Genomic DNA, 13,414 nt, shown 5'->3' with positions numbered 1-13,414 from the left:
CGCTAACCACTGTGCTACCATGCCCTCCTTCTCTGCATCCTCCTCACAGCTCACCCTTCCACCCAGCTTTGCGTCATCTGAAAATATGGAGATATTACATTTAATTTCCTCATCTAAATAATACATATACATTGAGAATTGCTGGAATCCTAGCACCGATCCCTGCAGTACCCATTAGTCACTGTCTGGCGTTTGGAAAAAGACCCATTTATTCCTACTTTGTTTCCTGTCTGCCAACCGGTTTTCTATCCATCTCCATATACTACCTCCAATCTCATGCGCTTTAATTTCAAATGCAAATCTCTTAAGTGGGACTTTGTATGAAAGTTCAAATAAACCCACATCTACTGGCTCCCCTTCGTCAACTCTACAAGTTACATCCTTTGATAATTCCAGTAGATTTGTCAAGCATAATTGGCAATCTAGTTGCACTGAGAGACGATAATATGATGGAATTTGTTACCGAGATGGAGAGCGACATAGTTGATTCTGAGTTGAGGGTCCGGAAACTAAATAACGAAAACTACCATCTGATGAGGCAGAGGAGTGGGATTAGGCAGAATTCTTTTGCAGTGAGCCAGTGCAGACTCGCTGGGCCAAGTGGCCTCCTTCTGTACAATAAATATTGTGATTTTGGGACAGTGGAGTGAGACTACTACAATAACTCATTTAAAAGAGCTGGAACAGGCACAATGACTGAGTAAAAGGTTTCAACTGTAATCAGTAATAAGGAGTAACACTGACCTTGTGCTAAATTGTTTGTGCTTTGAATTCACTTTCATTTTATTTCAGAGAGGAGAAGAAAGAAAAAGAAATGTCCATCTCAGAACAGACCTCTGCATCTTTCAGCTCAGGGCGGATGAGTCCAAAGCGTGCCAGCCCCCGGCGCATGAGTTCGCCTAGATCCAGTCCCAGGCACTTAAGCCCACGCAGGCCCAGCCCTCGCAGGGCAAGCCCAAGACGCTCTAGTCCGCACCGTTCTAGATCCAGTCCAAGGCGCACCAGCCCACACCGATCCAAGTCCAGCCCCAGGCGCACCAGCCCACACAGACCAAGGCCAAGCCCAAAGCGGCCCAGACTTAGACGGCCGAGCCCACACAAATCCAAGTTGAGCCCCCAAAATTTGAGCCCTCACAGGTCCTTGCCACGCAAGCCCAGCCCCAAGCGCAAAGCACAGAAGGAATTACCTGTTAAGAACTCCAAGCCGAAGCCTGCTGCAAATCAAAAGCCTGCTGCAAATCAAAAGCTGGGAAATCAAAAGCTGGGAAATCAAAAGACAGCAAATCAGAAGACAGCAGTTCAAAAACCTGCAAATCAGAAGCTGGTAAATCCGAAGATTAAAAAGCGACCTGTGGTAGCCAAGAAACCCATTGGTGAAACTAAAAGCATTTCAGGTATTGTAGCATTCATCTATCACATGCTATGTTTATGTTTTGCAGTGATATGTGTCTAGCTGTGTAACATGGCCTCCTTACATTCTGACTCTTTCATGGGAGTAAGCTGATTGGCAAAGCTGAATCTGCCTTCATTTTATTTTTGGTTGAAACATGCACCAGAAAGTTGCAGCTTGTACCACTCGCAGGTGTGAATTTTGCATGCTTCACAACGGTGCCTGTGCCTATGTATTTACATTGTGTATTTATGTATTTTTAAAATTTAAAGTACCCAATTATTTTTCTTCCAATTAAGAGGCAATTTAGCGTGGCCAATGCACATCTTTGCCCCCCCCCCCCCCCCCCCCCGAGGATGCTGACAGTGGGGGATTCGGCAATGATAATTTGATATCAAAGGCAGTAAATTCTTTTGTGTTTGAGATGGTCATTGCCTGGCACTTCTATGGCACAAATGTTATTTGCTATTTATCAGCCCTGAATTCCACAGATTCACCACCCTCTGAAGAAGGTGAAATATGAGTGTAAGTTAACTAGTAATATACAAGAGGATTGCAAGTGTTATTTTTCGAGAAATAAAAGTGGAGTGAGAGGCAAGAATGGACACCGGACTACTGAAAAATGAGGCTGGAGAAGAAGTAATGGGAAAAAAGAAATTGCAGGGGAACTGAATAGGTAATTTGCACCAGTCTTCATGATTGAATACACCAGTGGTACACCAGAGCTTCGCGAGTCATGGGAGTGTAGAGGCCATCATTAAGGAGAAAGTGCTGGTGAAGATGAAAGGTCTGAAGGTGGATCAATGGCGCAGAGCGGATGGACTACACCCTAGGGTTCTGAAGGCGATAGCGGAGGAGATTGTGGAGGCATTGGTGGTGGTCTTTCAGGAATCACTGAAGGGAGGGAGGGTTCCAGAGGATTGGAAAATGGCGAATGTAATACCCCTGTTTAAGAAGGGGGGGGGGGGGAAGAGAGAAAGATGGAAAATTATAGTCCGGTTAGGCTGGCTTCGATGGGATTTATATGGTAAGAGTTTAGAGTTCATTATTAAGGATGAGATTGCAGAGTACTTGGAAGTGCATGGTAAAATAGGGCTGAGTCAGTAAAGCTTTGTCAAGGGGTGGTTATGCCTGACACATCTGTTACAATTCTTTGAGGAGGTAATGAGGAAGTTAGACAAAGGACAGCCAGTTGACTTGTTTTTACATAGAAAATACAGTGCAGAAGGAGGCCATTCGGCACATTGAGTCTGCACCGACCCACTTCCACCCTATCCCCGTAACCCAATAACCCCATCTAACCTTTTTGGTCACTTAAGGGCAATTTATCATGGCCAATCCACCTAACCTGCACGTCTTTGGACTGTGGGAGGAAACCGGAGTATCCAAAGGAAACCCACGCAGTCACTGGGAGAACGTGTAGAATCCGCACAGACTGTGACCCAGCGGGGAATTGAACCTGGGACTCTGCTGTGAAGCCACAGTGCTAGCCACTTGTGCTATCGTGACTTGATCTATTTGGATTTCCAGAAGGCCTTTGCTAAGGTGCTGTGCAGTATGCTGCTAAATATGATAAGAGCCCATGGTGTTGGGGGCAAGGTACTGGCTTGGATAGAGGATTGGCTGACTGATAGATGGCAGAGTGGGAAATAAAGGGGTCTTTTTCACCATGGCAGCCTTTGACTAGTGGTGTTCCGCAGGGTTCAGTGTTGGGAGCACAACTATTCATGATATACATACGATCTGGAAGAAGGAATTGAGGGTTTTGTTAAGTTTGCAGATGGTACAAAGATATGTAGAGGGACAGGTAGTGTTGAGGAACCGGAGAGGCATCAGAACGACTTTGACAGGCTAGGAGAGTGGGCAAAGAAGTGGTAGATGGAATTTAATGTGGAAAAGTGTGAGGTTATGTACTTTGGTAGCAAGAAGGGAGGCATTGACTATTTCCTTAATGGGAAAAGGCTTAGGCACAAAGCGACTTGGGAATCCTTGTTCAAGATTCTCTTCTAGAAAAGAAAAACAGGGATGTACTGCTGAGGCTGTATACGGCTCTGGTCAGACCTCATTTGGAATTCTGTAAGCCAGTTTTTGGCTCCACATCTAAGAAAGGACGTGTTAGCCTTGAAGGGGGTCCAGAGGAGGTTCACAAGAATGAACCTGGGAATGAAGGGCTTGTCATATGAGGAGCGGTTGAGGACTCTGGCCCTGTTCTCAATGGATTTTAGAAGGATTAGGGGGGGATCTCATTGAAAATTGCAGAATAATAATAATAATCTTTATTATTGTCACACGTAGACTTATATTAACACCGCAATGAAGTTACTCTGAAAGTCCCCTAGTTCCCACACTCCGGCGCCTGTTCGGGTATACTGAGGGAAAATTCAGAATGTCCAATTCACGTCTTTCGGGACTTGTGGGAGAAAACCGGAGCACCCGGAGGAAAACCATGCAGACGAGGGGATACCGTGCAGACTCCGCACAGATAGTGACCCAAGCTGGGATTCGAACCTGGGACCCTGGCGCTTTGAAGCAACATTGCGAACCATGTGACGCCAATTCTGAGATGGTTGGGTTGAGTGGTCGTGGAGAGGATGTTTCGTCTAGTAAGGGAAAATAGAACCCGAAACCACAGCCTCAGTGAAGGGACGATCCTTTAAAACTGAGATGAGGAGGAATTTGTTCAGACATAATGTGGTGAACCTGTGAAACTCTTTGCCACAGAAGGCTGTGGAAGCCAAATGTCTTGAGTGTCTTTAAGACAGGTTCTTGAGTAATAAGGGGATCAGGGGTTACAGGGAGAAGGCAGGAGAATAGGGAGTAGAAACATATCAGCCGTGATTGAATGGCAGAGTGGACTCGGTGGGCCGAGTGGCCTAATTCTGCTCCTATGGCTTATGATTACCTTGAATTTATCAAGTGTTCTGTTACAACATATTTAATACTAGCTTTGAGCGTTTTCTCTATGACAGATATTAAATCACTGGCCTATAATTTCCTCCTTTTTCTTTCTCCCTCCCTTTTCAATAAAGACATTAAATTAGCTATATTCCAATCTCCTGAAACCTTACCTGATTGAATTTTGGAAAAATAAAACCAATGTATCAACTATCTCACTGGCTACTTTTAAGATGCTAGGATGAAGACTATCAGCACCCAGGGACCTGCCAATCTGTAATTTCAACAGTTTGCTAAGGACCACTCTCGTGGTGACTGTAATTTTCTTCCTCTTGCCCTTCCAATTCCTGTTCTATAGTTCTGGGATGTTACTTATTTCCTCTATGGTGAAGATTCAAAATACCAATTCAATTCGGCTTTTATCAACTCCCCAGATTCACACTCTGTTTTGTTTTGAATGCTAAGCGCCTTCCAATATAGAACCATGGGTGGGATTCTCTGCTGCCCGGTGCCGATAACGTAATAGACAATTGGGCAGTGAATCCCTTCCAGCGCCCAAATCAGGGGCGCTGACTGTTTTCGAGTCTCCACCCCCTCTGAAATGGCGTCCGTGGGTTGCATGCCATCGGCGCATCATTGGAAGGCCCTCACCTGATGCTCACCCCCGATGGGCCAAGTTCCTGATGACGCAGTTTTAAAAAAAATACATTTAGAGTACCCAATTAATTTTTTCCAATTAGGGGGCAATTTTAGAGTGTTCAATCCACCTACCTTGCACATCTTTGGGTTGTGGGGGAAAAACCCACGCAAACACGGGGAGAATGCAAACTCCACACGGAGAGTCACAGCTTTTTTTTGCTGTGTGCTGACCAGAATCTTGTTTTTCATGTTTTTTGATTTTGAACAGAACTGTTCATTATTATGCAATTTGCTCTCGCTTGGGACAAATTTTTTGTTTCTTAATACAACCACTACCACTCCCTCTGCCGTTTTTTCTTTAATATCTTTGTCATTTAATGACTCACAACCCCTATTTACCGTCATCCCAGACCTCTTTTATTGTTCTTTCAACTGAATGAAACCCATCATATTTCTATTGTCCTTTAGTTCTAACAAGTCCTATTTAAGTTGAAATGTTAAGTCCATTTCTCTCTCCACGGATACTGGCAGACCTGCTGAGTACTTTCAGCACTTCCTGTTTTTAATATTTAAGCATTGTTTTCCTTCACGAGCTCCTTGTGTTGTACTCCCTATTTTGTGCTCTGTTTCTCAGCAGTAACTTAAGTTCTGGCAGGTGTGCAGGAGAATCCCAGGGTGATTTATTCCCCAATGTCAACATCCCTGAATAGTAATGTGTCCCAAAATAGGTGGTTTGCAGTTGTTGCTATATATTAGTAACTTAAATTCTATAGGATTACTGTATCTGTTATCATAAAACAGATGACATTTCCTTTTACAGTTGCTCTATCAGTAGTTATAAACCTGTGCTGCTGTGACACTACCTGCAGAGTGCAAAAAGCACCTAGTTGTAACTAAACAAGATCAGTTTTTATCCATCCTTGGGATATGGGCATCACTGACAAGGCTGACACTTGATACATGGTTGTCCTTGTGGTGGTGGAGTACATTCTGAATTCTCCGTGTGTACCCGAACAGGCGCCAGAATGTGGCGACTAGGAGATTTTCACAATAACTTCATTGCTGTGTTCATGTAAGCTTACTTGTGACGATAAAGATTATTATTCTTGAACTGCCAATATCAATTTAAGGTAGCGAGTAGCGCCTATGAAATGGATCTACATCATGGAGTGTCGGCCCTGCCTACAGGAGACCCGGGCTTAGCTGGGGCTAGCTGACAGCAGTCAGTCAGGGCCCCTGCTCAGGGATATGGGTGTCTCAGGAGGGACCCAGGCTGAGGGAGTAAATACTAAAAGGAAATCGAGAGTGGAGCCGTGTAAAGTGGTCTGCGTAATTTCTGACATGTTCAGGTGGCTCCTGCAGCAAAACTGGTGCTAAGCATCGTGCTCTGCACTCCTTCGGCCCCTACCAGCAAGGCCAAGATGAGGGTTCTGATGCCTTGGGAAGCCCCAGACCCCCATATATTCTACCCAGGTACATGCTATGAAGCGGTCACTCCATAGTTGCCTCACAGTGACCAAAACAACATGGTAGGCAGCAGCAACGGGTTATAAGCCCAGCTCGATTGGCGTCGAGAACAGGCGCCCGGGCTGCCTTCGATGGTGGAAGAGATCATCGCATTAGACAGCTATCACCCGCCTCAAGCCGGGAATCCCCCCAGTCGAAGAGAAGAGATGCAGCAACTGGCAAGACATGAGCCGACACCGAAAAGAGGGAACCAGACTCTGCCAAACCAATCTGACCCATTGGCTTGCACCCATTGTCTCTCGAGGCAGGGAGGCCATGAAGAGTAACAGTTTGATACAATTGGGTGATATGTTGGGCCAAAGATAGGGTGGTTCAGCTGTCAGCCAGATTGGTGTTGGACTGGTATCCTAAATCGGCCAGATAAACAGCACTTTGGGTGTACATACACCACATGGACCACAGCAGTTCAAGAAGGCAGTTCACCATCACCTCGAGGGCAATTCTGTATAGCAAAAAAACATTTTTTTTAAAATGATGATGACCGAGCCGTTGACTTGAATGAATAAAAGGAAGGCAGGCTTCCTCCCAAAGAAGATTGGTGAACTAGTTAAAGTTCTGAAATCTTTGATATTACATTGATGCATTGTTGAAGATGGATGCATGAAGTTTGTTATTTGTTTGTGACTGTTAATTAGGTTGAATCTCACTAGGCTTTTTGTCTCTAGGCACAGCTGCTGCTGCTGTCAAAGTGGAGAAACCGACTCCTCAACAAGAGGCAAACGCACAACTGGTAAGTCTCATATTTCTCTGTAGGGTGTAAAGTGGCAAAAGCAGGCCTCTATCAGTATTTTCAACGAGGTGTTGCATAAAGTACTAGTTCTACATAATCTGGTTTAATTAAATTGATCCTATTGCGAGGTTGACTTTCGGTTTGTTGTTCTGTTGGGTGGGGTGTGTGCTGGCTGGCTGTTCCTGCTTATTCCATTGGAGAGCTAACTTGTGTGTTTATTTTGAAGATGGAGGAAATGAAGAGGAGTGGGCGTGTGGTTCACATCACTGATCTGCCGCATGATGGCTACACTGAAAACGATATCACAAAACTGACCCAGCCATTTGGAAAAGTCGCAGCAATCAAGCTAGTGCGCACCAAAAACGAGGTAAAAATTGCACAGAAAATAAGTTATTTCTTAATTCTCCCAATATTGCTGATTCTCTGCCACCAAGAGAGAATTCAGCAAAAGAACAGTGTCTTACTCTGTTGTAAATTTATATATTTTACTCCCTTACCACACCTCACCTGAATATAAATAAACAACTTGTCTGGTTCCTGTCACTAGGTCACAAAATGATGCATTGCATCAGTTCTTGCATATAATTAATTGTGTTTGACACTCTTCAGTAAATCTCTTTGGTTTCTAGTGGGTTAAATGCAATTTGCAAAGCGGAGGATCTCTGTTTCATTATTTAGCTTGTGATGATGTCAGCTGGGTGGTGATGAGAGTATTGCAAGCTGGGTCCAATGGGCTATTGACCCGGATCAGTGCCCCTTGTTAGAATTGCTCTTGTGTGAATTCATGTCAGATGGCATGTTCACATTTGCTGCTGATAGTCCCCCTGATGGAAAAGAGCGCAGACAATCTCTCCGTTCACAGTGGCTCACTCGCATATCAAAAGCTCAGGATAGATGTTTGGGTCGTGTGCAGGAAGGCAGCCGCCATTTATGGAACTGCTCTAGCGAAAGGAGTTGATAGTGGAAGGGAGAAAAATTGGCTGTTAAAGGACTAATTCAGGTCACCCATGTTTGAAGGGTGGTAGGGATGTGGTGAATCAAGAGTATTCTTGAAGGGTTATATCTAACAGGAAAGAATGAAGGGACCTGGGCTCTCTTCTCTAGAAAAGGGAAAACCGGTTACTAATAGAAGATTTTAGAATTATGAAAGTATTTGACAGGATTGACATAGTCACCTATAATTCCAAAAGGGAATTCAGGTGAAGCGTCTTTACCCAGGGTAGTGGAAATGTGGAACTTGCTGCCATAGGGAAAGGTTGATGTGAATGTGGGTGTGCTTAAGGAACGTTACAACATAGGAGCAACAGTAGGCTAATACAGATGATCGAGCCTGCTTCGTCATTCAGTCTGATCATGGCTGTGGCCATTTCCCTCAACACCACTTGCCCGCGCCATCCTTGTATCCCGTGATGTCATTGGTTTCCAGAAATCTTATCGATTTCTGTCTTGAACATATTCATATTGAACACCTTCCACAGCACCCTGGAGTCGAGAATTCCAAAGATTCACCAACTGCTAAGTGAAGAAATTCTTCCTCATCTCAGTGTTAAATGGTCACCTGTTATTCTGAGTTTGTGTCCTGGATTTAGACTCATCAGCCCATGGAAACATCTACATTCACCCTGTAAGAATTTTGTACGTTTCAATGAAGTCATCCACCCCTCATTCTTCAAAACTCTAGGGAATACAGACCCAGTCGTCTCAATCCTTTTAAGACAATCCTGCCATCCCAGGGCTTAATCTGGTGAACCTCCATTGCCCTTCCTCTATGGCAAATATATCCTTTCTTAGTTAAGGTGACCAAAACTGTGCACCGTACTTAAGGTGAGGTCTCACCAAAGCTCTATACAACTACAGGAAGACATTCTGTGCTCAAATCCTCTTTTATGAAGGCCAACGTACAATTTGCCTTCCTAATTTGCTGCACCTGAATGCTAGCTTTTAGTGACTGACGAGCCAGGACACCCAGGTCTCTTTGGGCACGAGCGAGGACACCCAGGTCTCTTTGGACACTAGCAAGGACACCCAGGTCTCTTTGGACACGAGCAAGGACACACAGGTCTCTTTGGACACGAGCAAGGACACCCAGGTCTCTTTGGACACGAGCGAGGACACCCAGGTCTCTTTGGACACGAGCGAGGACACCCAGGTCTCTTTGGACACGAGCGAGGACACCCAGGTCTCTTTGGACACGAGCGAGGACACCCAGGTCTCTTTGGACACGAGCGAGGACACCCAGGTCTCTTTGGACACGGGCGAGGACACCCAGGTCTCTTTGGACACGAGCGAGGACACCCAGGTCTCTTTGGACACGAGCGAGGACACCCAGGTCTCTTTGGACACGAGCGAGGACACCCAGGTCTCTTTGGACACGAGCGAGGACACCCAGGTCTCTTTGGACACGAGCGAGGACACCCAGGTCTCTTTGGACACGGGCGAGGACACCCAGGTCTCTTTGGACACGAGCAAGGACACTCGGGTCTCTTTGGACACGAGCAAGGACACCCAGGTCTCTTTGGAAACCTGCACTTCTCGACCTCACATTAAAGAAATGCTCTGCCTTTCTGTTCTTTCCACCAAAGTGAATAACATCACACTTATTCACATTATATTCCAACTGCCCTGTTCTAGTTCATTCGCTTTCCTGTCCAAGTCCTCTTGAAGCCTCTTTGCATCCTCCCCACAACTTGCGTTCCCCTGCAGTTTGGTGGCATCAGCAAACTTGGAAATATTACAAATGGTCCCCATAACAATCTATAGAAATGATTTGGAACAGCTGTGGCACCAGCACCGATCCTTGTGCTACCCCAACAATAATAATCGTTATTGTCACAAAAGTAGGCTTACATTAGCACTGCAATGAAGTTATTGTGAAAATCCCCTTGTCGCCACATTCTGGCGCCTGTTTGGGTGCACAGAGTGAGAATTCTGAATGTCCAAATTACCTAATAGCTCGTCTTTTGGGACTTGTGGGAGGAAACCGGAGCACCCGGAGGAAACCCACGCAGACACTGGGAGAACGTGCAGACTCCGTACAGACAGTGACCCAAGCCGGGAATTAAACCTGGGATCCTGGCGCGATGAAGCACCACTGCTAACCATTGTGCTACCGGGCTTCCCACCCAGTAATAATAGCCTGTCATCCTGAGAATGACCTGTTTATTCCTACACTCTGCTTTCTGTCTGCTAACCACTTCTCAATCCATACTAGTACGTTTCCCCAACCTCATGCATTCTAACTTCCTGTTTGGGACTTTATCAAAAGCCTTATAAAAATCCACATTTTTTTTAATGAACAGAATCTGGTAAACATAGGAGAGAGAATGCACAATGGTTAAGCATAAGAGAGTGAAAGGGACAGAAGCATATGTCGATGGAAGGGGAGGGGGCTGATGTGAAGCATAAAAACTGGCACAGACTTATTGGGTCAAGGTTCCTTTTTTTTATTGTAAATACTTCACAAAGTAGGGATTTGGTGACGCTCAGCTTGGGGCTTGAAGGTACGGAGAAAAAGACCAAGAGGTAAGAGATTTCTAACTTGAGGTCTGCATGTAAGGCTGTTAACTAGTTTTTGATTTGAAATAGGCTTTCCTGGAAATGGCCTATAAGGAGGCTGCAGTGGCACTCGTGGAGTTTTACAGCATCACACCAGTGGAGATCAATCATCGACAGGTGACCATGGTGTTACTAGGACGGAAGAAGCAAATCCATAAACAGCCAGTAAGTCCCAAGGTAATTTATTTTCCAGTAGATAGACGGACGAGGTGTAAATCTGACCCACAGATCCTGCGCTTAAACTGGTTGACGTCAGTGAGCAATCGAGCTTCTACATCACTTCCCATATAGAGAAACACTTTAAAAGATGGACGAATAAAGATGTGCATTTCTATGGTCTGTTCCACGATGTTTCAAAGCACTTTTTCCAATACCAGTGAAGTATTTTTGAAGTATAGTTATTGGTTAATGTTGAAATGCAGCAGTCAGTTTGTGCAAAGCAAGGTCTCAGAAACAGTAATGTTAATAACCAGATCATCCATTTGTAAAGTTGGTTAATTTTCCAGGACCAATATTCTCACATTTTTCTTTGTAATGTGCAGATGCCCTTGTGCTCCCATGTGTGGCAACATAAAAGGGCAGATGGGGCCTGAGTTTAATGTCTCATTCAAAAGATGGTGTCTCTGACAGTACATCACTCCCTGAGTATTGCACTTTGAGTGGCAAGCTAGGTTTTGTACTCTCGATCCTTTGACTCGAGGCTTGAGAACCAACTAAACTACAGCTGATGGGAATGAGAAAGTTAAACAATACGTCGAGTATACTTTACGAGTATGTTATGGGCAAGGGTTTAGAGAACCTCAAAGTGTATCATGGAGTTCACCTGACCCACAACTTTTACTAGATTGTGGTATGGGGAGCACACAGCCCAGTCTACAGGTGTGGTACAGCAGAAATGGAAAAGTATTTTTTAAAGCAAAACAATGTTTATTCTATGAACTCAAGTTAACCTTTTAAAACATAGTGAACATCTTAGCAACCATTAATTCAAATACAACCCCCAAAGAATACAACACGAAGTAATGCTTTAAGCTTTCCGTTTTAACATCCATACGACTTAAAAGCAAAACCTTTATCAGAAGCACATCAGGTTAAAGTCACTACTGAAAACATTTATAATTCACCAAATGCTCAAGAGATAGCCTTTTCATGGCAGAGAGAACAGCAGTACAGCTGCTCTGTCTGGCTTCAGCTCCCTACACCGAAAACGAAACTAAAACACACCCTGCAGCCTGCTCCAAAACGAAAGTAAAAAGCTGACAGCCCAGCTCCACCCATTCTCTGACATCACTGCAGTAGTAAACGCCCATTTCTTAAAGGTACTCTACAAATATTTATATACACACCCATTTATAAACACCCATTTCTTAAAGGTGCTCTCATATGACAAGTAATGTATAATGTAAGGGATGGTCACAACGGTTCAATTAAACAGAAGTACATAATCTAGGCTGGCATTTCAATACATTACAGAAGCAATGCTATATTGGAGGCACAGACGTTGGATGACATTTTAAATCCAAAGTCTTGTATGTCCTTTTGGTGGACATTTATGATACTGGCACTCTGAAGAAGGGTGGGGAGAATTTTCCATGGTTACCAATATTATACCTCAATGTACTAAAACAAATGGAATAGTCACTTATCACATTGATTTTTGTGCAATCTTGCTGTGCCCAACCACTGTGTTTTCTTGTATAAAATGTAATTGCACTTTTGAAGTACACCTAGCTGTCAGTCACTTTGAGATGCGCAGAGGATATGAAAGCTGCCATATCAGTTCTTTCTTGAGTTAGGAAAGAAATAGCAAGGTGGTGCCGGGGCATTTTAAGAGGGAGTTCAAGGACAATGTATTTGACAGAACACTCCTGATGAGGGAAGATTGGAGGGTGTAATAAGTAATCTGATGTCAGGATCTATAGCTTCTGCTGGTTTAAGTCCATAAGAAATAAGAACAGGAGTGGCCTGTTCAATTGGATCATGACTTATCCAATATTCCTCACATCCACTTTCCTGCCCTTTCCCCGTAACCCTTGATTCCCTTACTGATCAAGAATCTATCCATCTCAGCCTTAATTATACTCAAGGACTCTGTCCCTGTGGCAAGGAGTTCCAAAGATGACTTAAAAGACGGAATTCCTCCTCATCTCAGTCTAAATTGGCACCCCTTTATTCTGGTGCCATGCTCTTTGGTCTGAGACTCTCCCATAAGGGAAAACAACTTCTCAGCATTTACCTGGTCAGGCCCCTTAAGCATCTTATTTGTTTCCGTGAGATCGCCTCTGATTCTTGTAAATTCCAATGAGTAGAGTCCCAACCTGTTTAACCTTTGCTCGGAAGACAATACCTCCATACCGGGGATCATCCTAGTGAACCTTCTCTGAACCGCCTCCAAGGAAGTAATATATTTTCTTAAATAAGAGTACTTTACACTAGCTCTCAGTACTCCAGATGTGGTCTCATCAGTACCGTGTACATTTGCAGCAAGACTTCCTGACTCTTATACTCCAACACCCTTGAAATATGGGCTAACATGGGCTAACATTCCATCAGCCTTCCTGATTACCTGTTGCTTCTTTCTTGCTCAAGAAAGAGCTGACGGCACCTTTCACATCCTCTGCACATCGCAAAGTGTGCTAGCTTTCTGTGTTTCATGCACAAGTACCCCCAAGTCCCTT

At 44.4% G+C, this 13,414-nt stretch overlaps 1 protein-coding gene across 9 annotated transcripts in view; it reads left to right on the top strand.

The window, feature by feature from the left end:
- znf638 (zinc finger protein 638) overlaps window positions 1-13,414 on the top strand; it is a 344,100-nt gene that overhangs the window by 236,171 nt on the left and 94,515 nt on the right. For 8 of the 9 annotated variants that reach the window (XM_072497779.1, XM_072497783.1, XM_072497782.1 and 5 more), the window contains exons 5-8: window positions 793-1,394; window positions 7,117-7,181; window positions 7,408-7,548; window positions 10,767-10,913. In XM_072497779.1, the coding sequence (XP_072353880.1) occupies window positions 793-1,394; window positions 7,117-7,181; window positions 7,408-7,548; window positions 10,767-10,913 (955 nt within the window). The remainder of the gene's footprint in view (window positions 1-792; window positions 1,395-7,116; window positions 7,182-7,407; window positions 7,549-10,766; window positions 10,914-13,414) is intronic. The other variant, XM_072497778.1, reaches the window with a different exon arrangement.

This window comes from Scyliorhinus torazame, chromosome 3, assembly GCF_047496885.1.
Source record: "Scyliorhinus torazame isolate Kashiwa2021f chromosome 3, sScyTor2.1, whole genome shotgun sequence".
Lineage (NCBI taxonomy): Eukaryota > Metazoa > Chordata > Chondrichthyes > Carcharhiniformes > Scyliorhinidae > Scyliorhinus > Scyliorhinus torazame.
Note: the sequence above shows the minus strand (reverse complement) of the source record. Positions and strands in the feature narration are given on the sequence as shown.